Source organism: Lutra lutra, chromosome 4 (genome assembly GCF_902655055.1).
Source record: "Lutra lutra chromosome 4, mLutLut1.2, whole genome shotgun sequence".
NCBI lineage: Eukaryota > Metazoa > Chordata > Mammalia > Carnivora > Mustelidae > Lutra > Lutra lutra.
In genome coordinates this window covers 172676077-172698979 of record NC_062281.1, presented here as the reverse complement: position 1 = coordinate 172698979, position 22903 = coordinate 172676077, and the positions used below count along the sequence as shown (strand labels likewise).

The window sequence follows — 22903 nt, the reverse complement described above, 5'->3', positions numbered from 1 at the left end:
TCAAGTCGCTCCTTTAGCAGAGTGTGCTGACACATCCTTGTAGGTAAAATGTTGCCCGTGTCCATGCGTGTTACTTGAAGACAGCTTTCCAGAGGTAACAATTTTTTGGGTCAAAGGGCAGTAATCATTTGGGTCTCTGTAAACCATAGTACCAGATTGCCCTTCAGAGTGGCCATATCTGATGACCCAGGCTACCCTCTTGTTCTGATGAAGATGTCTGCCCTCAAGGGGACAGCGGTCAGAAGGGCCAGGATCTGGGTTGGGCAGTTACCTCTGTTCTGTGGCCGTTTACAAAGTTGCCCCAAGACTCCCCAGTGTGTCTCTGTCTGGCGGGAGTGGGGTTGGGGTGGAGTGGGGTGGGGGGCTTCTGTGTGAAATCCATGGGTCCATGGGGTGGGCTCTACAGCCTTGGGCCCTTTCGGGGGATGGGGCTTGTTCTTGGCCTCAGGGTGATGGGGGGACTGGGAGCATAGCTGGTCTGTCTCTGACCTTTGCCCTCTGGGGCCCACGGAGGGAGATTCTGAATTCCTGACTTTTCAGCCTAGGGACGTGGTTGCCTGGGCCTGGGAGGGGGCCTGCCCTGCTGCAGGGTGAGTGTCCCATGAGGGCGGGGGTCCCAGACACTGGGCCAGACTTGAGTGGGCATGGCTGATGGGAGCTCGCCTCAGGCGGGTGGGGAGGGTCCCTGTGACAGTCGCTCTCTCCCCGCAGGATGGCTGAGCCTCGATTTAACAACCCCTACTTCTGGCCCCCTCCTCCCACCATGCCCAGCCAGGTAAGACGAGCGTCGTCCTCTGGTGGTGCAACCCCTTGGAGCTGCTCTGCTTTGCCTGGGGCTTCGGCCTGACCTGCGGGTCTCCGGGCTCCCCACTTGCGGGGGACCCGCGGCCTGGGGAGGTGGCCCGGATGTGGCCCCAGCCCCCTCAGGGCCTCTCCTCTCCCGCCCGCAGCTGGACAACCTGGTCCTGATTAACAAGATCAAGGAGCAGCTGATGGCGGAGAAGATCCGGCCGCCCCACCTGCCGCCCACGTCGGCCTCGTCGCAGCAGCCGCTGCTGGTGCCGCCGGCGCCCGCGGAGAGCAGCCAGGCCGTCATGTCGCTGCCCAAGCTGCAGCAGGTACCCGGGCTGCACCCGCAGGCTGTGCCGCAGCCCGACGTGGCGCTGCACGCGCGGCCGGCCACCAGCACCGTCACAGGTACTGTGGGCTGGGAGGGGGGGCTTGTCCTGGGAGGACCCCCGCCCCCTAAATCCACAGAAGAGCCCTGACCAGACTTGTGGGTGAGGGAAGGGGCCGGTGTGCGGGGAAAGGTTGGCTGTTCATGAGGAAAGTGGATCAGCAGGAGGGAACAGCATGTGCTAAGCGGGTGTGTGGGTGGGAAACAGAAGGTCAGCCCCGGTGGGAGGGCCAAACCATGAGAGGATGATCGTGTTTACGCTGGTAATATGGCAGCTGGTTCCAGGCGAGCGCCTGTGAGTGGCCCCAGTGGTCACTTACTACTCCCAGCAGCCTGTGCGGTGGGCACTGACAGTATTAGGTTGAACACTCGACCGTTTTTGACTTAGGAAACAACAATTTCGTTCTCTCCGTGAGGTCTCCACTTAACAGATGAGGAAACCGAGGCAGAGTTGTATGGTCCGTAGGAGGCAGAGGCAGGCAGTGTGGTTCGAGCCCGGGTGTTAATGACCTTTGGCTTTAGCTGGTCTCTAGAGAGGAAACAGACCAGATGTGAAGGGTGCTGTGGGCCAGGCTGGGCAGTTTGGACTTTACCCTTGGGCAGTGCAGAGCCGCTGAAGATTTTTAAGTACGGGAGGGAAATGCTCAGATTCGGGTTGGAAAGCTGGGTCTGGGTGCGAGGTGGGGACTGGCTTGCTGGGAGAGGGAAGGAGTCAGGGAGATCTGTAGGAGAGCAGTGGCCTGGATCAGGCAGTGGCAGTGGGGACAGGGAGAAGGGGACAGATCTGAGAGTTGTGGAGGGGAATGGACAGGGCTTGGTGCTGGGCTGGCCCCAGGGGTAAAGAGAGGGAAGACCTGAGAGAAGAGCCCAGGCATGGTCAGGGGGCAGGAATCACAGGAGGAAGCATGGGGTAGGGAAGGAGGTGAGCTCAGTCCTGAGGTGGTGTCACGAGGCCGGGGCTGCCTGATGTCTACCTCAGAGCCTGGTGGACAGGCTTTCTCTGGAGGCCATGGCAGCCGGGCCTTTGTTCCTCCTCTGGCTCACCCCTGCCTTTAGTTGGGCGCCTCTGCCTTTCTCCTCATTCCCTGTTTCTCTCAGAGACACCCAGGAATTATGAGACCCAGTGAGCCTCCCTGAGTCCCCAGCCACACTCTGCACATCCCCCCCTTATTATGATTTTATTAAATTTATTTTTTTCATTATAAAAGTAATATTAAAAAAGTAATATAAGCATATTAAGGGAAATTTGGGGAAAAAAAGAGAAACTAAGGAAAAAAACACACTCATAATCCCCAGCTCCTAACCCAGCAGTTAAGGAAAGCCTTTTGGTTCATTTCCTTCCTTTTCCATCTTTTTTGTTTATTTTTTAATATGCGTGTGTGTGTTTTGCTGAGCTTGTAGTAGGGCTATACCCCTGACTTCAACTCACTTTTCCTACTCAACCATTCTACCGTGAGCATTTTTAATGCTTTTTTTTATTATGAGGGTAATTCATAGTCCTTATAGAAAATGTAAAGATTGCAGACAAGCTGAAAAGAGAGAAAATTAGCTTTCGTCCTACTACTGTTAGCGTTTTCATATGTTTTCTCTATAATTTATTTTGTTTTATCCTTTAATCACAGATCTAAAAAATGGATGAATTCACCAGGTAAAAAATTCAAATAATATAGAAGCAGATAGACACAGTATGAAAATCTCCTTTTACCAGAAAATTCTTTTCTCCCTAGAGCGAACCACAATTTAGACACAAATTTAGTTGAGTGTGTCTTCTCAGAGCTATTTCTGTGCATTAACACACACATCTGTATTGCCTGTTACCTACATAGGAAGCTTAGGTGTGTGGTTTTTTTTTTAAATAGATGGGTTCCTACCGTCTACAATTTGCTTTTTTTCACCTGACGACAGCACATTTGGGCATTCTCTCTCCATCATTGCACAGAACCTTTCTTGTTTTTGTGGCTGCTCAGTCCTTCATAGTGAAGATGGACCGCATCTCTTTACACAGCCCCTGCTGAGGACAAACGGGTTGTGTCCAGTTTGGTTGTACAGAAGGTCCACATACACAGATCTTGTGCTCAGGGTTAGATATTTCTTTATGGGCAATTTCTAGAAGCCACGTTGCTTCGTCAGAAGTCATGTACATTTGACGTATTAATGGCTTCTGCCAGTCAGCTCTCCATTGAGGGTTATAAATGCAGTGGTGGACATGAACGCTTGTCCATCTCTGGATCTTACCTTTCTCGATGGCGAGATTTTTGGTTTCTTTTTAAAAGAAGCCTTCTTTTAGTCACATGAAAGGTACCATTTTCAGCTTTTTGTTGGCTTCACCTGATACTGTAAACGTTTCTAGTCCCGTTTTTAAAAGAATGACTTTTATTACAAAAGTTTATTTTATTTTTTCCTCATTTTTAAAAGAATGACTTTCATTACAAAAGTTTATTTTTGTTTCCTTTTCCCTTTTGTAAAGGCTTTTATTTATTTTCAGTAATCTCAACACCCAAGTGGGGCTTGAACCCACAACCCTGACATCAAGGATCAAACACTGCCCCTCCTACTGAGCCAGCCAGGAGCCCCTGTCTTACAAAAGGTTTTTTTGAAAAGTTCATTGTCAAAGAATCAAAGTACAGTTAAGTCAAAATGCTTTAAAAAAAAATTACTCCTAGCTGTACTATCCACATCACTTTAGGTATATCTTCTTCTCCTACTTACTTTTTCTATGCATATATGTGCTGGTTTTGTTTGTTTGTTGTGTGTGTGTGTGTTTTGTTTTCCAAGCATAATTTTTTAGTTGGCAGTTAATGTTCATTGGAGAAGACTGATCACGATGTATGGACCCCTTCCCTAATGTTCCATATTTCAGTTCCTCTGGTTTTTTGCCATTGCAAATAACACAGTAGTGAACATCTTTGTGCTTTTTTCCTGTGGTTTGGAGTATTTCCAAAGTGCCTCTGTTACCAAACCAATTTAGTTCTTCGGTGTGTCAGCCCTCTTATACATACATGGGCCTCTCATGTAGTTACCCCGGATAATTTACGAAGGGAAGGGGAGACATGGAAAGGCCTCTGCAGCTGCCTTCCCCTCCATGTCTTCTGCAGGTCTGGGGCTCTCCTCCCGAACCCCGGCTGTGAGCACGTCGGAGTCAAGTGCGGGCACGGGTACCAGCACCCCGTCCACACCCACCACCACCAGCCAGAGCCGCCTCATCGCCTCGTCCCCCACCCTCATCTCAGGGATCACTAGCCCCCCCCTCCTGGACTCCATCAAGACAATCCAGGGCCACGGCCTGCTTGGCCCCCCTAAGTCCGAGCGTGGCCGCAAAAAGATCAAGGCAGAGAACCCAGGGGGGCCGCCTGTCCTCGTAGTTCCCTACCCCATCCTGGCCTCGGGCGAGACTGCCAAGGAGGGCAAGACATACAGGTGGGGGTCTTGGTGGAAAGGGGTCCACCAAGGGGTCCACCATGGGCTTGGGGGGCTGCCCTTGGAGCCCAACAGCTGGGACTAGAAGGGGACCCCAGGGGCCAAGGGCAGGTGGGTGCCAGGTCCTGAGGAGCGGGGTTCTCTGACAAGCCCCATCCACAGCTCCTTCGCAGGTGGGTGGGGCGGTCCTCCCCCTGCTTATGCGGGGCTGCTGGGGGCCCAGCTCACCAAAGCCTGGAGCGGTGGGAGTCCATTCGTCCTCCCTGCAAGCAGTGACCTCAGCCCTCAAGTTAGAATCATCTGGGGAGCGCTCAGAAAATGCCAATCCCGGGAACGTACCTCCAGAAATTCTGATTTAATTTGTCGGGGGTGGGTGGGCAGAGGGCCAGTCAGCCCTTTTTGAAAGCTCCCCAGATGCTTCTGATGGGCACCTAGGAGGAGAACTTCTTACTCTGAGTGTTAAGGACTGTGGCCCTGGGCACACCTCCCCAGGATTGCTAGGCCTCTCTCCTCTGGGAAATGTCAAGCAGTCCCCTGCTGCTGTGACTAGAGTCCCCTGTGGGAAGAGCCTGGCCTCCAGATTGGAGGTTTTCCAGGCTGGGAGCCTGCCCTCACGCTTTCCCCGGTGGGCCTGTGCCCCCGGGACTCCTCGCTGTGTGGGGCACAAGGTCTGTGGGTGCGGGAGGCCCCCTGTGCTTCCAGACAGAGGGTGGGGGTCTTCCCAGGTGTGAATGAGCCTCTTGCCCCGCAGGTGTAAGGTGTGCCCGCTGACCTTTTTCACCAAGTCTGAGATGCAGATTCACTCCAAGTCGCATACCGAGGCCAAGCCCCACAAGTGCCCGCACTGCTCCAAGTCCTTTGCCAACGCCTCCTACCTGGCCCAGCACTTGCGCATTCACCTGGGCGTGAAGCCCTACCACTGCTCCTACTGTGATAAGTCCTTCCGACAGCTCTCCCACCTCCAGCAGCACACCAGGTAAGTGACCTGCCTGCTGCTGCCCTCCCACCAACCCCCTTGCCCCCGGCAGTCGGTCTCGGCTCAGCACCTGCACTGGGTGCATGGACCTGGTGTGGGAGGGGCGAGGACCTGCTCTAGGTGCCCGCTGCCCCGGTAGTCAAGACCAAACTCCTTTACTTGGCATTTGAGGCCTTTGATGATATGACCTTTGTAGACCTCACTGGCCTCTGCTGTCACTACTGTGCCACCCTTCCCCCCATTTCTCATCTGCTGTGTCCTTTGCCTGAAACACCCTCCCTCTTCTTTATCCTGTTTCTCTGGCCCTCTCCTAGCCATCTCTCCTTTCAGCTTCCTCCGGGAAGTCCTCCTGGGGCCCCACAGGCCCCGTGCATCCCCATCAGATCAGTGGCAGGCTACCTTGTATGTGTCACATTCTCTGTCTGCCACCTGAAATATATTGGGAGCTCTTGAAGACGAGGGCTTGGCCCCATATCCCCAGCGTGTGGCACGTAATAAGCATCTGGGCGTCTGTGGGATATCTGTAGCATAAGTAGAACTGTCTTTTATAGAACATATGATTCATCCGTTTAACAAATATTTACAGAGCCTCTGCTCCAAGACAGGCATGGTTCTAGGTGCTGGGAACACAGCATTGAACAAAACACAAAAATCCCTGTCGTCATAGGCATTCTGTCTAGTGGAGTGCGTGAAAGAGAGATTCAGAAGCACAAATGCTTTAACAAAAGACAGATTTTTGCAGGGGAGTACAGACCTCAGAAAGGCTGACTCGCCACTTGCCAAATAAAAATACCACAGGTATTTAAAGAAGCAAACCAAAGGTTACCAAGATTACAGTAGTTCAGCTCTTCAGAGGGGAAGAAACACAGCCCTCCCTGCCCCCGCCCCTAACGACGATCATGTATATCTGCGAGCGTTGCTGTGTGTTGGCCAGTACCAGTTTGGGAAAGTCAGGGATGCGGAAGGTTTTGCTACAGAGCTTGTAACTTGAAGGAAGCGATCAAGTTTTCTCTCTTTGGGGCACTGATGCGAGACCCTAGTTTTTGCTTTTAGCGTTTTTTAAAATTGTTGTTACTGTTGTGATTTATTCAGCTATGTCCGCTGTCTTTGTAGGCTTTATCACGGGGCTCAGGAACACCTTGTTGGTCTAGTTCTTGGACTTGGAGGCGTAATGTGTAGTTTTGGTAGTAAGACAGCAATGGGGGAGTGCCAGCAGGACGAGGCCTCTGTCCGTTCCTGCTGCTCCTGTGCCTCCTGAGGCGTAAGGATTGGACCACAGTGGTTTGTTCCGGCAATTTTCTCATGTTTGTCATTACTTTGATTTTTTTAAAAGTTTGGTCAGTTTTCTGGACACAGGCCATTGTAACAAGGTGATGATTAATAAGCAAAGTCTCGTTGGGCGAATGGCTGTTAAGATCAGAGCATATGACGCCAAGGCTTTAGAGCTAACTTCTATCAGGAGGCTTCGTGGAACCTCTGGGTCATCATTTGAATCGGTGGGTGTGAAAAAATTTCTTAGGATATTATCTAAGATCAGAAGCCTCGAACCATGCTGGTCAGCCTTGTCAGGTAGTGCCTGTACAGCCTGTAACGATAAGGGTGACTTCTTTTTGCAGAATCCCTGTTTGTCAGTGTTTTGGGCTGATAGGATTGACTTTTTCTGTGACCTTAAAGGCTGGATGGGAATCCGCAAGCCAGAGGGAGCAGATACTGGGCAGCTTCCCGGGGAGGCCACATCCCACATGGGAAGGACGGTCCGTGTGTTTTACTCTCAGGCTTGTCATGCCTAATATAATGAAATTTGTCATTAAATGTGACATTTCTGGCACGGTCATGGTTACAAATTTGATTTACCCAATTATATCCTGTTGGGAAGGAGGACAGATTCTTACTGACCTTGTATACCGAACTAACAGCCATGAAGAGAAAGTGGTCCCAGGGAAGACACTGTGAACATTTGTGGGCAATTATTCTGAGCAGTTTTATAGTTTGGGGCCCATAACATGCTGTTTTCAATAGAACTGTTATTTTATTTTATTATTATTATTTTTTAGAGATTTATTGATTTATTTTAGAGAGAGGGAGAGAGTATGGAGGCTGGGGAGGGAGGGGCAGAGGGACAAAGAGAGAATCCCCAAGCAGACAAGCAGACTCATCGCTGAGCGCACAGCCTGAGGTGGCGCCCACGACCCCAAGATCATGGCCTGAGCCGAAATCAAGAGTTGGACATTCATCTAACTGAGCCACCCAGGCACCCCAATAGAGCTATTATTTTAAAATTCCTTGATAGGTCATGAGTTTATATCTAATGTTAAATTTTTATAGTTTCCCTCCTCCCCCAGAATTCTGAAGGATTAGTTGGAAAGGCACCATTGAAGGAATATTTTATTCCTGGTTCAAATATAACTTCCTAAATCAAGAGTTAGAGGTATAGATCAAAGAAGAAAAGGGTCTTCTCGTATACCCTTTCGGAAATAGGAATGAACCCCACTTAAATCACTTTCATTCGGCTCGAAGTCATAGTACCTGTCCTGCTGATCTTGGGTGGTCCATCTACTTTGCCAGGTTGTCTGCTTCTGGACTGCAGACTCTTTGATCCTGCCTTGGCCTCAGGCAGTGTCTGATCAAGGCAATGGTATCAGCGTGGCTGGAGGCTGTGCCCATTCATCTGTTCTCTGGAACCTAGAGAGCCAAGTGCATGTGCTGCCGTCCTCTACTGAGGCCATAATCTCTTGATGTCTTCTTCAGAAGACTCCACTTCTGACCTGAAGGAGAGGCCTCTAGGCAGGTGGGACTGGGAACTGCAGATTAGCCAGAATGACTGGTCCCTTTATTGTAACAATAAACATTTATTGTAACAATCAATGTCAGAATGGAGGAGAATGGAGTCTTCTATTAAGATAGAATGCATGATCCATTTTTTCAGATTAGGAACATATTTTAGGTAGCAAGGATATTGACCCATCTTCAGGCTCTTTAATTATCTCATAAAGTATATGTTAGGACTATCGCTAATTGATAAGTGTAGTTAAATGTAGGAAACACTTTTTTAAGGACATTTCTTTTTGATTTTTATTGTACATGAAAATAAGTTACTGGATTTTTTTGGTCTTCACTTTAAAAAGTGCACAAATTGGGACTGCTAGGTGGCTCAGTTGCTTAAGTGTTTGCCTTCAGCTCAGGTCATGATCCCAGTGTCTTGGGATTGAGTCCCATAGGGTCTCCTTGCTCAGCGGGGAGCCTGCTTCTCCCTCTGCCTGTCACTCCTCTCCCCTGCTTGTGTTCTATCTTTCTCTCTGACAAATAAATGAAATATTTTTTAGGGGCACCTGGGTGGCTCAGTAGTTAAGCATCTGCCTTCAGCTCAGGTCATGAGGGATCAAGCCTCACATCGGGCTCCATGCTCAGCGGGATGCCTGCTTCTCCCTCTCCCACTCCCCCTGCTTGTGTTCCCTCTCTAGCTGTCTCTCTCTCTCAGTCAATTAAATAATAAAATCTTAAAGATAAAAAAGAATTTTTTTAAAAAGGTACACAAATAATATATATTATATAGCATATATAATTGTATATGATATAATATGTATTTGTATATAAATTATATATAATCATATGTAATATAAATATGTTTTCTGTGTATATATATGTACACATAAAATATAAATGAATACACGGAGATTGAGTTATCTCTTCTTTTTTTTTTTTTTTTTTTTTTTAAGAGAGGGAGGGCAGGAGAGAGGCAGAGAGAGAGGAAGAGAGAAAATCCCACACCCTACTCCACGCCCAGCTTGGAGCCTGACGTGGGGCTCGGTCTCACACCTTGAGATGATGACCCGAGCCAAGATCAAGAGTTGGACGCTTAACTGACTAAGCCACCCAGACCCTCCTCTGAGTGTCTCTTCTTTTGATTGCCAACGTTCTTACACTTGCATCTTCATAGGACAGCTCTCATGCTAGTGTTTTTCCTAATTAGAAATACAGAAAATACAAAAGGCTCGGTCATTTGGAGCATCACTCTTCTTATAAAGCAATGAAGGAAATCTTCGGTGTTGTTTGGTGGCCATCTAGAAAGTCCAAGAGTGTTTGGGTATAAAAGATACTTTGATAACTTTATTATTCTGATGTTGGGCCTGGGTTTGAGAAGGTTAAGGGCACAAAGTGGATAGCCTAGGCGAGGTCTGAGCATCAGTCTGGTAGAAAATAAACATGGTAGCAAGTAGTGATAAGTATGAAGAATCCTAGTTTTGGGGCACCTGGGTGGCTCAGTCGATTAAGTGTCCGCCTTCACCTTGGGTCGTGATCCCAGGGTCCTGGGATCGAGCCCTGCGTCGGGCTCCCTGCTCTCTGGGGAGTCTGCTTCTCCCTCTCCCTCTGCCCTTCCCCCTGCTTGTGCTCTCTCTCTCTCTCACGAATAAATAAAATCTTAGGAAAAAAGAATCCTTGTTTTTTTCAGAAGTAAACTTTAGTTCTAAAATATTAATCAAAACCATGACCAGAACAGCAACAAAAAATTAACAGGCTCGTGAAGGAGGGTATTTCGCTAATGTTTCTTGATGCAGGGTTTTGCCCTCTGTTCCCGAGGACACACTTTTTTTTTTTCCCCCTTGAGTGATTTGAGTGCATAATGGTGGGAAACCAAACAAGCCACGTAAGAGGGTCCTGTTAACATTAGAGACAAATTACTAGTCAGTAGACAGGGGCACCTATAATTAAACCAATGTGTCCTAACCCAGTGACAAAGAGGTGGGTGTCCCAAATTCCCAGAAGCCCCAGAATCCATTAGACAAACAAACAGAAAAATCCAAGCATAAAGAAGCAACCAGATTCCAAGTTCCTTGTCTTAGCCCGTTCCATGGAGCCTCCTTCCCACTTTTTGCTCTTCCATGGAGAACCAGTCAAATCCATCATCCAAAGGTGACTGCCAGTAATGACGGCAATATAAGAAGGTCATGTCCAAGGCTGACCCAGCCCTGGTCTCGTAATAGAAATGGACTTAGAAACGGGTTGTGGGGGCGCCTGGGTGGCTCAGTGGCTTAAGCCTCTGCCTTCGGCCTGGGTCATGATCTCAGGGTCCTGGGATCGAGTCCCGCATTCGGGCTCTCTGCTCAGCGGGGAGCCTGCTTCCCCCTCTCTCTCTTTGCCTGCCTCCCTGCCTACTTGTGATCTCTCTCTCTCTCAAATAAATAAATTTTTTAAAAAAATTAAAAAAAAAAAAAAAGAAACGGGTTGTGCAGGATTACCCTGGTTGTTGAGAAAGACGGTTCTGGGAGCATTTTGGGGGTAACGTAGTTCAGAGGAGCTGGAGCATCCTGCTGGGACCTCCTTCTGGGGAAGGAAGACACAGCAAGTAAAGAAAAGCGGGGGATGGGCAAAGTGTTCCAGAAGTCCAGAGTTCAGGGTTGGCTTGATAAATAATAAAGACCCCATGTGTTTCAAAAGGAAGTGAGCAGACCTCTGTAGTGAGTCTGGTGGTCGTGCGAAAACAGCACGTGTCGCACATACAGCAGCCGTTAGCACACGTGTGAGATCACAGCTCTGCAGTGTCGCGACACGAGGGGATGGCACCGGTTTGCCAGTGGGTTACAGAGCTATAGTTTAGCTCAGGTGGCTGGATTTGCTTACTCAGGCTGCAGACTGTTTCTCACATTTGCTTTTCTTCTCTCGGCTCTGTGACATGTACGTTGTGTACATGTGGCCCGATGCCGGTGGCGCGGGGAGGTGTCGTTTGGTTTCCTCAAGTCCGATGACAGTCGTGGTAATAAACTCATAACAACCACCAGTCCTTGTCAAAGGCTCCTAGGCACCTGGCCTTGCAGAGGGTGATTCCGGACCCCAGAGAGTCTGCCCACGGTGTGACTTTCTGTTTTTAAGCAAGAGACAGCCAATCTGAAAAATGCCACAGGGCGGGGGTCATCTTAAGGAAGGCTGTCACCGAACCTGCCCTCATGTGAGTTACCAAGCACAATGCGCCTGAGGTCAGTCCCCCTGGGGTGCCGTTTATTACTTGCAAAATGAAAGAACAAATGAGAACTAAGGAATCTTCAGTGATTTTATGTAAACATTGAATAAATTCTTTGTCGATTTTCATCAGTTGTCTTAATTAGAAAGGAATGTATTAAAAAGCTATCACTATGAAAATATCTTAGAAATCTGTAGAATAGGTCACTGAATCCTTCCAGTCCTTCCGATCCTTATCTCCGTTTTCGGGCTGAGGGAACTGGGCTCGGGGAGGCTGAGTCACTTTCCCAAGGTCATTCTGCAAAAAGGAGGTAGAAGTGAGGTTCGGAGCCCAGACCCTCCAGGAGCCTGCGACTCAGAGGGTGGAAGGGGCTGCGGCGGTCAGGCTGCAGGAGAAGCTTGGCTGGGCAAGGGTCCTGGGCACTGCAGGGCAAGTCTCTGGGGCATTCCAGGGGCCCCAATTTCAACTTGGCTTTCCTGTGTTCCCTGGGGTCCGTGGTGAGCTCCCCTTCACCGCACTTTTGGGAGCCTGGACTGGGTGCTCCCCTGCTGAGAAGATGCTCTTCAGGGACAGGACTCTGATGTGGAAATCGAGGGCTTGGTCCTAACTTGCAGCTCGGGGACAGAAGGGCTTTGGGGCTGTTTCACTGGGAGTATGCAGCCCAGCCCCCCATTCACCCAGCTGGCAGTCCTAGGAGCCAGCCCAGTGCTGGGGGGCACACAAGGGTGGATCGGTGGTCACAGGCAGGCTCTGGCCCAGAGGAACCCCACTGTGACCTGGGAGGCTGGTGGATGTGGAAATTTCTGTGGAAGAGTGAAGTACGTGGGGGCTGTGGGGGAGGACCATCTGGGTCACGCGTTGAAGGGTCCATAGCCCTCCCTAGGGACAGGGACAGCAGCATGAGCAAAGGCTCAGAGGCATCCTGGGGGATGCATGCACATTGTGGGGAAGTTGGAAGGATGCCGTGTCGGGGAGAGCAGTGGTGGAGGGGGAGGCTTTAGAAACCAAGTCCTTGAATACCGGGGCACAGGGTTTGGACTCTGTCCTGGAAAAGGGAGAGACCATGGAGGTTGCCAGGCAGGGTCCTGGCAAGGTCAGATCCCCATGCTGCTGCTATGGCGGAGGCCAGGAGGGGAGAGGCTGAGGCTGGGAATCTAGGGAGGAGGCCAGGCAGCCATGACACTTGGACTGGATGAGGCCGAAGGGCGGTTTCCCATTCAGGAAGGCTTGGCTGGGTCCCTGAGGAAGGACCTAGAGTCCTTTGGAGGGTGCTCGGTCAGTCAGTCAACAAATGCTTGTGCGGTGTGGAGCGCGTTGGTTATATTGAGCAGACGACTGACCTCACAGAGAAAGAACTCTTTCCTTCATTCAGTCCATGACTCTGTATTGGGTCCTCTCGACTGAGCCTACGCCGGGCCCTGGCGTGATGGTGGTGAACGGGACCCAGGGGAGCACCTGCTCTCAGGAGGCAGCCCAGGAAATAGGGATTAGATGGGGACAGAATCAGTATCCGTGCTTGGGGGCTTGAGAGGGCCTGCAGGGGCCAGGCCTGGTCCAGGGGGTCAGGAAAGGCTGCCCAATCAAGGGCTTTTATGCTGAGAACAGGAGTGTGGGTTTTTGCTGGGTGTTCACTGAGGGAAAAGTGTGCCTGGAGGAGGGGATAGCCTGGGTCGAGGAAGGAGCTTGGAAGCTAGGAGAGCTTGCAGGGAGGCCAACAGGGACTGGGGCTGAGGGTGGCAGGGGAGAGGCCCAGTGGGTACTGGGGGTTTTTAAAGCAAAATCAGTGCATGTCTGGGGGTCCCTTAGTCTCCCCTGGCACCCACCCTCAGCTGAATGAATTCCCCAGCCCTGGAGGGGAATGAGAATGGAATGAAATGGAGGGGTTGTGGCCTCAGGCGGAGTCAGTCCAGATGGCCGTGAAGGTCCTGTGTTGTAGAGACAGGGCGCTTTGGCTGGGATGATGTCCCCAGAAACGTGCGGGTAGAATACTGGTTCTCAACGCCAGGCCAGCCCAGCTCCACTTGGCAGGTGTCTGAGCAGCCTGTGGCCGGGCCCTGGGCTTGCCCTCGGCTCCCCGGCTCGTAGAGGAGACAGGAGGGGCAGCCTCCCTTGCAGAGGGTGCAGTGGGGGCCCAGCTGTGGTGGGCAGGATCATCAGTCAGGCAGGGTTGCCCGATGAGAAATGGATCTCCGAGCAGGATGGAGGGTGTGGAGGAGCAGGGAGGGGAGCCCAGAGCCCCTGGCAAAGGGCCTTGAATGACACACTCAGGAATCTGGACTCTACCTGTGTTCATAGCCGGCAGCCAGTGACTTCCTGGTGGCGGGGAGGGGTCTTTATTTTAGCCTGTCCAGCAGGAGGCCTGCTGCTCCAGGGACCTTAGTTTGTTTGATGAGTGTGTTGTCGGCCAGAGCAGCCTAGTCAGCGAGGTGAGCCAGGGCGTTAAGGGAAGGAACCGAAACTGAGCGGCCAGAGCCGGGTTCTCCCTCCACCCGATGCTCAGTGGCAAAGGAGACAAACAAGGTTTAGGCCAGCCAGCCTTCCGCTGCACCCCTGCTTGGCAGAGAGGATTTGCCAAAACAGGTGACAGAAGACAAGCGCAGGCCGAAGGTGGGGGGCTTGTGTGGAGGATGGGGCTCCCCCACATGGGCACCTCATCTGGGCCCAGCTCCATCTGTCCTCACCTGGCCTGTCAGACGAGCATGAGCAGCACCACAGACCTGAACAGAAAATATAGCCATCAGCCCTGAAGTCGTCACTGTGTAGTCACCCTCTCAGGGAGGCCTGCCCTGACCACCCTGTTTAAAATTGCACATACCTTTCTGCCCAGGGCATTCATGCCCCCTCCACCTTATTTTTTTTCTTCTCACTGTACTTATGACATTCTGCATGGGATTTACTTAGTTCGTGTTTGTTGTTTGTTTCCACGAGGCAATGATTTTATCTATGTTGTTCATTCCAAGTGCCGAGCATGATGCCTGGCACACGGGTGCCCTGTGGGATAAACATCGCAGGTGTTTCGTGAGTGCCGACTTTGTGCCAACACTCCGCGAAGCCCCTTAGCGTGTATTACCTAACATTAGCTTCACAAGTGAAGCGAGAGCATATTTTGATGCCCATTTTGCAGATGGGCAAACTGAGGCACAGTGATTTCCCCCCCACCCACCCACCCAGGGTCACTGAGCTAGTAGATAGATGGTGGAGCCAGGATGAGAACCCAGGAGTGGGAGGGGACAGAAGGGCTGAACTGCAGGGCCTCCCTGTCCCGCATTTTCTCAGTAGCTGGGGTGACCAGGTTGCCATTACACAGATGTCTCTGATGTGGAGACAGGGCACGAGGCAGAAACTGGGGGCCAGAGAGAGAGAGAGAGAGAGAGAGAGAGGCTTCCTTCGGGGGGAGGAGGCAGGGTGGACAGGGAAGTTCCTGGCAAAGCCATGGGTTGTGTTCTTGGCAACAGTGGTGGGCAGGTGGGTTTTGAAGAAGAGGGGGGCGCAAAGTGGTCAGAGCAAGTGGCTGCTATTTAGCTGGAGGGTTGGGCGGGGCGTCTGAGTGGGTGCAGGTGGTGGGTTGGGTTCAGCAGGGACCTGTGGGGAGCAGGAGGGCTCTGGTCACAGACTGGCAGACCGGGAGACCAGACGACGAAGGAGAAGCGGCAGCTCTTGCCTGGTGCTCTCTGGAGAGTGTGGGGAGGGGAGACTGGGAGGCTTGAGGACCGGATATATCGTGGAGGCCCTCCAAGGCCTTGGGGGCTGGAGCTGGCTGGGTTATCTGTCAGGGACTGTGCCTCACTGGGCTGCCCATTACAGAATCCACACAGGTGACAGACCCTACAAGTGCCCACATCCTGGCTGCGAAAAGGCTTTCACTCAGCTCTCCAACCTCCAGGTGAGTGCCCATCCGCCTCCCTCTTACCTGCGGGTGCTCGGCCGCCCACCCCCTACAGGGAGCAGCAGAAGGGGGTGGGACTGGGTGGCCCCCCTTCCCCACCCCCGGGGGGCCTGGCTTCTGACCCCCCATTGTGCTCCCCACAGTCTCACCAGCGCCAGCACAACAAGGACAAGCCCTACAAGTGTCCCAACTGCTACCGGGCCTACTCGGACTCCGCCTCCCTGCAGATCCACCTCTCGGCCCACGCCATCAAGCACGCCAAGGCCTACTGCTGCAGCATGTGCGGGCGGGCCTACACCTCGGTGAGTGCCTGGGGTCCCTGATTCTCCCCACTTTGAAGGCAGGGAAACTGAGGCCCAGAGAGGGGACGGGACTCCACCAGATCACAATGAGTGGCTGAGCCAGGACTTCGGCTTCCCAGCTCTGTTTTTGGCTGCCCTGGGCCGAACTGCCAGCCTCCTGGTGGCCTTTAGCCTGGCTTTCCCAGGCGTGGTTTCCTCCAGGCCCCGGGAACACTCAAGGCAGTGGTGGGGGGCCAGGAGGGGGAGGAGCCTCGCCACTGGGGAAGCTGCAACCCCCATTGTGGCCACAAGGAGGCACAGTGACCCAGCCTGGAGCCACCTCACCTCAGGAAAGGCCTGAACAGTCCAGCCCCCTGTCCTGGGTGGGAATTTCCCCATGCAGAGGCCTTTCAGCACCCATGAGAGGAGCTTGGCCCGTCACTGGAGTGTATGTGTTCAGTTAATGAAATATCCTGGTTAGCAGAGCCCCAGGTAAGCCCACACGGATCACTGAGCCTCAGTTTCCTCATCGTAAAACGGACGAGGTAACTGTTCTTCAGGGCTGTTGGCCGGCCCAGTCCATGTCCAATAAACGTCCGCTAACGCCATTATTTATTCACTCAGTGTTAAGTGAACATTTGTGCCAGGCGCTTGGGCATCAGGATGAATCCAACAGACACATTCTGTGTCCCCAGGGAGGTTGGAGACTATTGCTGGAGACAGATATTAAACAAGTAACCACCAAATAAACACGGAATGACAGGTTGTGGTAACAGCCCTTAGGAGGTCTGTCAGCCTCAGCACATGGTAACCTGTGGGCAGGGTCGCTTTCCGCTGGGGGGCTGTCTGGTGACTTGTAGGATGTTAGCAACATCCTTGACCCCTGCTTACCAGCAAGCCCCTCGCCAAGCTCTCACAATCCAAAATGCCTCCAGAAGTTGCCAGATGTCCTGGGGCAGGGGTCAGCTGCCTCTGGTGGAGAACCAACAGTCTGAAGGACCACAGGTTGACGAAGTAGCAGGGAGGCTGGAATGGATTTGGGAAGGGGACACCGGTCTGGGTAGGCTGGCTGACGGGGTCACATTTCATTGGAGCCCTGAAGGGTAAGGAGGGTAAGAACCCTCCAAACAGGGAAAGGTGAATGCAAAGACCCTGAGGTGGAACAAACATGGCGCTTTCCAGGAACTGAAAGGAAATTAGGTCACAGGAGGCTGTGGTGGGCCCTGTTAGGGAGTTTGGATATGTGCCAGGTGGAGTGGAAGGCACTGGGGGAAGGGGACTGCCTGGGAGGGTATTTTGAAAGGTCACTGACAGGCAGGGGCCACACCTGGGGTGTCAGGAGTATGTTAGGTGCTGGCCAGGCCTACAGTTTGCTGGGTGCTGGGTTCCTCACACTGCTCCTTCCCTGGAGTTCAAAGGGCAGAGGAGAGGTGAAAGACAGAGGGCAGAACCTGCAGGGAAAGTGCACCAAGGGGCGAGGTGGGGCACCACAGAGACCTAGGAGCCCCACTGAGCTGGCTGACCTTTGGCTGGTGTTGGCCTCAAGTTCTCCACATCCACCTCCTCACACCTGCCTCTAGGGGAAGAACTGCTGGCATTTACAGGCTATAGCTCTAGATGGAGTCTGTCTGAACTCTGGGGGTAGGGGGTGTCCCTGGGCCCCCTCCTGACTGGACTCTCTAGAACAAGAATACTTATCTTTATTTTAAATTTATTTTTGTTTTTAATTAAAGTAAGTTGACCTATCTTTTAAAGTAGGCTCCATGCCCAGGGTGGGGCTTGAACTTATGACCCCAAGATCAAGAGTCACAGGCTCCACTGACTGAGCCAGCTAGGCGTCCTAAGGTACCTTTTATTTAAAACAAAACAAAACAAAGCAAAAAAAAACTTTAATGGATTGAATTTTCAGCTACTTTAACATATTTTAGAATAGCGAACCTTCATGTTCCCATTAGCTTCCAGAACCATCAACCAGTCTTGCCTCATCCATATCCCTATTTTTTGAGGTAAAATAGACATTATAGTGTTTCATCTGAAAATGTTCACTACGTCTCCAAACACAAGGACTCCTCTTTTTGAACATACCCATAGTATCTTTACAACTCACCGTTAAGTCCTTGATATCATCAAATCCCCAGTCGGCGTTCACATTTTTGTCTTCGGAAGGCCAGAATTTTATTTTATTTTATTTTTATTTTTTTTTAAAGATTTTATTTATTTGACAGAGAGAGAGAGAGATCACAAGTAGGCAGAGAGGCAGGCAGAGAGAGAGCGGGGAGGAAGCAGGCTCTCCGCGGAGCAGAGAGCCCGACGTGGGGCTCGATCCCAGGACCCCGGGACTATGACCTGAGCCGAAGGCAGAGGCTCTAACCCACTGAGCCACCCAGGTGCCCCCAGAATTTTATTTACTTACAATTTGATTTTGTAATCAAGATGCAAATAAGAGCCCTACCTTGCACCCAATCAGTATATCTCAATCTGTTGATCCCCACCCTGTCCCCTGACTCGGGCCTTTCTGTCCTTTGCAAAGTATTCATTGATGAGGAGTTTCCTGCTTTGGACATTGCTGATGGCTTCTCTCTGGTGTTGATAGCACGTTGCTGCCACGTTTGAGAGCTTCCTGTACCAGATTCTGAGCAAAGTGACATTTGAGCCTGGGGCCCGGGGCCTGGGGGGTGAGTGGTGGCTCCCTGGGTGCTCTGCCTCCTCCCAGCTAAGTGTGAGGGCCTCTGGGCCTGCAGGTGAGCCTTTGGGTCACCTCACCCACCCAGCTGTAGGTGCCTCAGGTCAGACTTAGCAGAGCCTGTGAGGGCATTCAAGGGACGAGCTGAGCATGCCCCATTTATGCTTCCTCGAGTCACCAGTCCCATCAGGTCCAGCTGCTTCTCCAGGGAGCATCAAGTTGTGGGGGTGGGGGGAGTTGCTGCAGTGGCAGGGACTGCCACCACCACCCGGAATGCAGTGTAGATACCGGGGAAGGAGGAGTCCCCTCAACCTGTACTGCATGCTGGGGGCTCTGTCCACCAAAGCAACCCTTAGAGGTTGTGCCTTCAGGAGGAGGAAACTGGCTTGGACACGGGAGATGACCTGTCTGAGGTTCCACTGCTAAGAGATGGCAGAAGCCAGCTCAGACCAAGGGCTCCTGCTGCTTCTCCCTTGCTGGAGTGCCAGCCAGAAGGGGGCAGCCATGCTGGATCCCTGTCGGCATACCCCACTATTGCCTGTTGGCCTGGTCCTAGGAAAGTCTGGGTGGGCACTACTGAGGGATGACCCTGGTGCCAGGCAGTTTTCCAGCTAGTGTGACCTGTAGGCTCAGAGTCTGGGAAACGAACCAGCATCCACACCGGGTGACGATGCTGCATCACTAGAACTAATGCCCAGTGCCCATCTGATGCCCTAGAGCGGTGGGGACTGCTCACCAGAAACTGGCTCCCTCCCCCAGCAAGGAGCCCTCCAGTGGCCACTTGTGGGAACTGCAGCCTCCCCTGCGTCTCTTGCCCATGGTTGGTTGGTCATATGTTGTGAATCTCACCCCTGCCCACAGGAGACCTACCTGATGAAGCACATGTCCAAACACACGGTGGTGGAGCACCTGGTGAGCCACCACTCGCCCCAGAGGACGGAGTCCCCCGGCATCCCGGTGCGAATCTCCCTCATCTGAGCCGACCCAAGGCGCCGCCCCACCCTGCCCACTGGCAGATACAGACCCAGGCAGCACCAGGCCCCAACTTCCTCCAGGGGCCCTCCAGGAACAGCCGAGCTCTCTCATGACCTTCCTGACCTTCCAGAAAGCCTGGGCTGCAGAAGCCCTGCCCGGTCCAGCTCCGGGGGCGGCCAGGCCAACTGCAAGATTCTGGACTGTTTTGGTGGCATCCAAAGACGATCTCAGAGCACTTTGAACCTCTCTGTTGGGTTTCTTTTTGTTCCCCACCCTCCACTTGCTTCACTGTTTTTCTTTTTCTTTTTTTTTTTTTTTAAGTTTGTTTTGGAAATAACAAAAAAGATATTTATTGGCCAAGAAGTTGGTGCTGCTAAGACCGAGAAATTAAAAGAATCGGACAGATGGACACAGAGAACCAGAGGGCAACGTGGGACCTTCTCTTGCCACAGCCTCAGGTCTTGAGGGAAGGCTCAGGCCTGGGTTTCTGGACTGCAAAGGGGACCCTCAGGTGGGAGGGGACAGGAGGCAGCTGGAGTGAGCCACTCACCCCTGGCTGCCCCACTCATACCTCTCGAGCTACTCCCTGGGCATTACTGAGCAGAGGGATGCGGCAGCTCCCAACGCTGCCCAGGCTTCAGGAGGCAAAATGAGAGAGGGGCCGGGAGATCTGCAGGACCAAAGGGTGCAGCGTTGGGCTGGGCTGGGCGCAGGCCCAGGGAAATGGGGTGAGGGTGGGCTGGGTAAGACCCGGCCCTCCACTGCCCTGAAGACCACCCCAGTCTACCTCGGTGCTGGCCAGGAAACCTATTGGCTACCTCTCCCACCAACCCAGACTGTGGGCAGGGGGGTGGGGAGGGAATGGGCCTGGGCTTAGGACCACCCCCCTCCAGAATTTCCTCCAGATGGGGCAGTGCCCAGGGAGGGGTTATTTGTCTTCCCTGTTACGGAGGGGGAATCCCCAGTCCAGGTCCTAGGCCCCTCAGCAGGGAAGGGATCCTCGGGGAGGAGGGTCCCAGGAGCAGACCCTGCCCTCAGCCCCCACAGACACACCCCAATCTGAAAGCCATGCGTGTCCGTGTATATAGGAACTATGTACAGAGCCCGGAGAAGCCCCCCTTCATCCCCCGGGGGAAAAAAAAAAAAAGAAAACTAGACAGAAACTCATCTATATATTCTGTATCTGGAGTTCCGTTTTGAATATTAACTGTGTTATTTTTATACACTTTTTAAGCCTTAACTCGCCATTGATTTACCAGTTTAACGTTTCCTGGGTTTTTTTTTCCCCCCACGGGGTTCTCTGCCCCCTTGTTTGACTTGCGTCGTCTGATAACTCAGTATTGTAGCTTTTTGTCCGCATGTTACTACCCTGTAAATACGCTGTTATACATACTGTTAACACCCCATTTGCTTTTTTCTATGGGACCTCCAGGCCACCATATTTAGAACTAGTTACCTTATTAAAAAAGAGAAAACAGTCTGTTGGCTTCTCAGTCTGCATCTTGGTGGCAGGGAGGCAAGGGCAGGTGCCCCTCAGTGCTTCAGGAAACAAGTTTGCATTAGATTTAAGAAAGGGGTGGGGAGTAAAATAAAAATCGAATGTGGGGGAAGACACTAAACGGGGCAAGAAACAAAGGAATTCCAAACCCTCTGCTCTTTGTATTTCTCTGTTGTGAAGAATAAACTGTACCCGCACCCGGGCGGCGGTGGCGTGTGGCGTGCTCTGTGCGAGGGCAGGGCTGGGGGGCACCTTTCCATTGCTCCTCTCCCCTCCCCCGCCCCCCAGACTTGGGGAGGAAGGGACATGGCCCCTTACTGTGGGCTAGCCTCACCCCAGCTGCTGAGCCAAGTGCTTGGTGTTGGTTACCTTACAGCCCTCTGTGTATGTCAGGGCGGGGAGGGGGGGCAGTCAGCAAACCAAGAGGGGTTTTTTGCTGAGGCTCAAGTTGCAATTAAGTGGCAGGAACACAAATTTCGCCCATGTTGGTCTCATTCTGAGTGAAGCCTTTTAGGATGGATGGGGTCCACTGGTGAGGTTCACAGCTCCCACTCCCAGAGGGGCAGCCACATCCCGTTACCCTGCGTACCGTTGGGGGTCCATTATGAATGTCTGGACTTGTGGGAGCAATTCCAATGGTTGAGGGAATGAAGAAGTCCCCTTTGCATACATCTTAGCCATGTGGGTCAGTGTTTTGATTGCCTGAGAGGGAAATGTGGGAATTAATTCCCCCAAAGTTTACCAAGGCTGCCCCTCGGCTGGGCATCCTTAGACAGAAGTGACGCTACCAAGAGTCACCATGGAGCTCACCTTCAGGAATTCACCCTGAGCCCTCACAGGCCTTAGGTGTCAAGACTTGGCTCCAAGTGATAGAAAGCCCAATGCAAACACGGATTTATTGGCTTACATAACAGAACAGTGCGGGTGTGAGGCCAGCCTCAGGGCCCAGTGGTGTCTCCAGCTCTCCACATGGCTTTGTTCTCAGAGTCCGTTTCATCATCTGGCTCCTGTGGAGTCAACAGCTCCAGCCTCCAGGCTCAATTTCCAGCAGTCTTTCTCCCAGAAGCCCCAGGAAAAGTCTGACTGGGTGTTCCATAAAGGAGATGTGATTGGGACTGGACCCGAACCAATCACTGTGACCAGAACAGTTTGTACTTGATTGGCCGAGACCTAGAGCCTGTTTCTCTAAGTCTGGAGCAGAGGGTGAAACCTCAGTCTGTAGTACATCTCCCCAAAAGGAAACCAGACGTGTTAACATCTGGAGGGGGAAATAGGTGTGGAGTTGCCAGGAACATGTTTTGGATAACTTCACAGGCCTCATTGTCTTCTCTGAAATCGACCTCCCATGGCCTTCTATGCTGTGAAGGGCAGCCATGTTTATATCACATGACCCGATCCCGGCCAAAACTGATTGGCCAGCGGTGGACACCTGACTCCGCTGCGGGAGCCTTAGACCAAGAGCTACCCAGTGGCGCTGGTGGTGTGTACTGGCAATTACGGTTTATGAGAGTGGACTGGGCACACCTCTTCCCCACTCCACGTTCAGTGAATGTTGTACTTTGAAATCAGCCATGGTGGGATTCATACAACAGAAACTGGCAAAGGCTGCAAGGGGGCTTTCTTATTCCGGAAGAGTCAGTTGCTAAATGCTTACCAGCACACCACTGGCTCTCCAACCAGCTTCCCCAGTCCATGGTTGCAAGTCAGGAGATGGTGGACTCCTGAACCTAAAGACCGTGTGGTCCAGGGGTTGGGACGTGTGTTTGGCCAGACACAAGCAGGACAGAGGCAGACAGAAGCAGACAGAGATGGAGGGAGTAGCCGGAGAGCTTGTGTCGGACTCAGTTCCTGACTTCCCGTCTCCGTCCTCTGGCCAGGTTTAATTTCCTGCTTGTTCTCACATCAGCGAGTTTAAGTTATGGTGTGACATGGAGCAAGTTACATATGTAACCTCTCTGTACTCAGTTTTCTCATATGTATGATGAGGGACATAATGGTAACCAATCTGTAGGGTGGATGTGAGGATTAAATGAATCCATATATGTCTAATGCCT

The 22903-nt window shown here is 52.1% G+C and overlaps 1 protein-coding gene and 1 pseudogene across 10 annotated transcripts in view; both read left to right on the top strand.

Moving 5' to 3' along the window:
• ZNF362 (zinc finger protein 362) overlaps nucleotides 1-20831 on the top strand; it is a 39672-nt gene extending 18841 nt beyond the window's left edge. For all 10 annotated transcript variants that reach the window (XM_047725138.1, XM_047725140.1, XM_047725144.1 and 7 more), the window contains 7 exons: nucleotides 712-775; nucleotides 951-1197; nucleotides 4273-4594; nucleotides 5346-5570; nucleotides 15331-15409; nucleotides 15556-15714; nucleotides 19238-20831. In XM_047725138.1, the coding sequence (XP_047581094.1) occupies nucleotides 712-775; nucleotides 951-1197; nucleotides 4273-4594; nucleotides 5346-5570; nucleotides 15331-15409; nucleotides 15556-15714; nucleotides 19238-19354 (1213 nt within the window). In that variant the 3' untranslated portion in view covers nucleotides 19355-20831. The remainder of the gene's footprint in view (nucleotides 1-711; nucleotides 776-950; nucleotides 1198-4272; nucleotides 4595-5345; nucleotides 5571-15330; nucleotides 15410-15555; nucleotides 15715-19237) is intronic.
• Nucleotides 20001-21052, top strand: LOC125097517 (uncharacterized; annotated as a pseudogene).
• Nucleotides 21053-22903: the final 1851 nt, after the last annotated feature.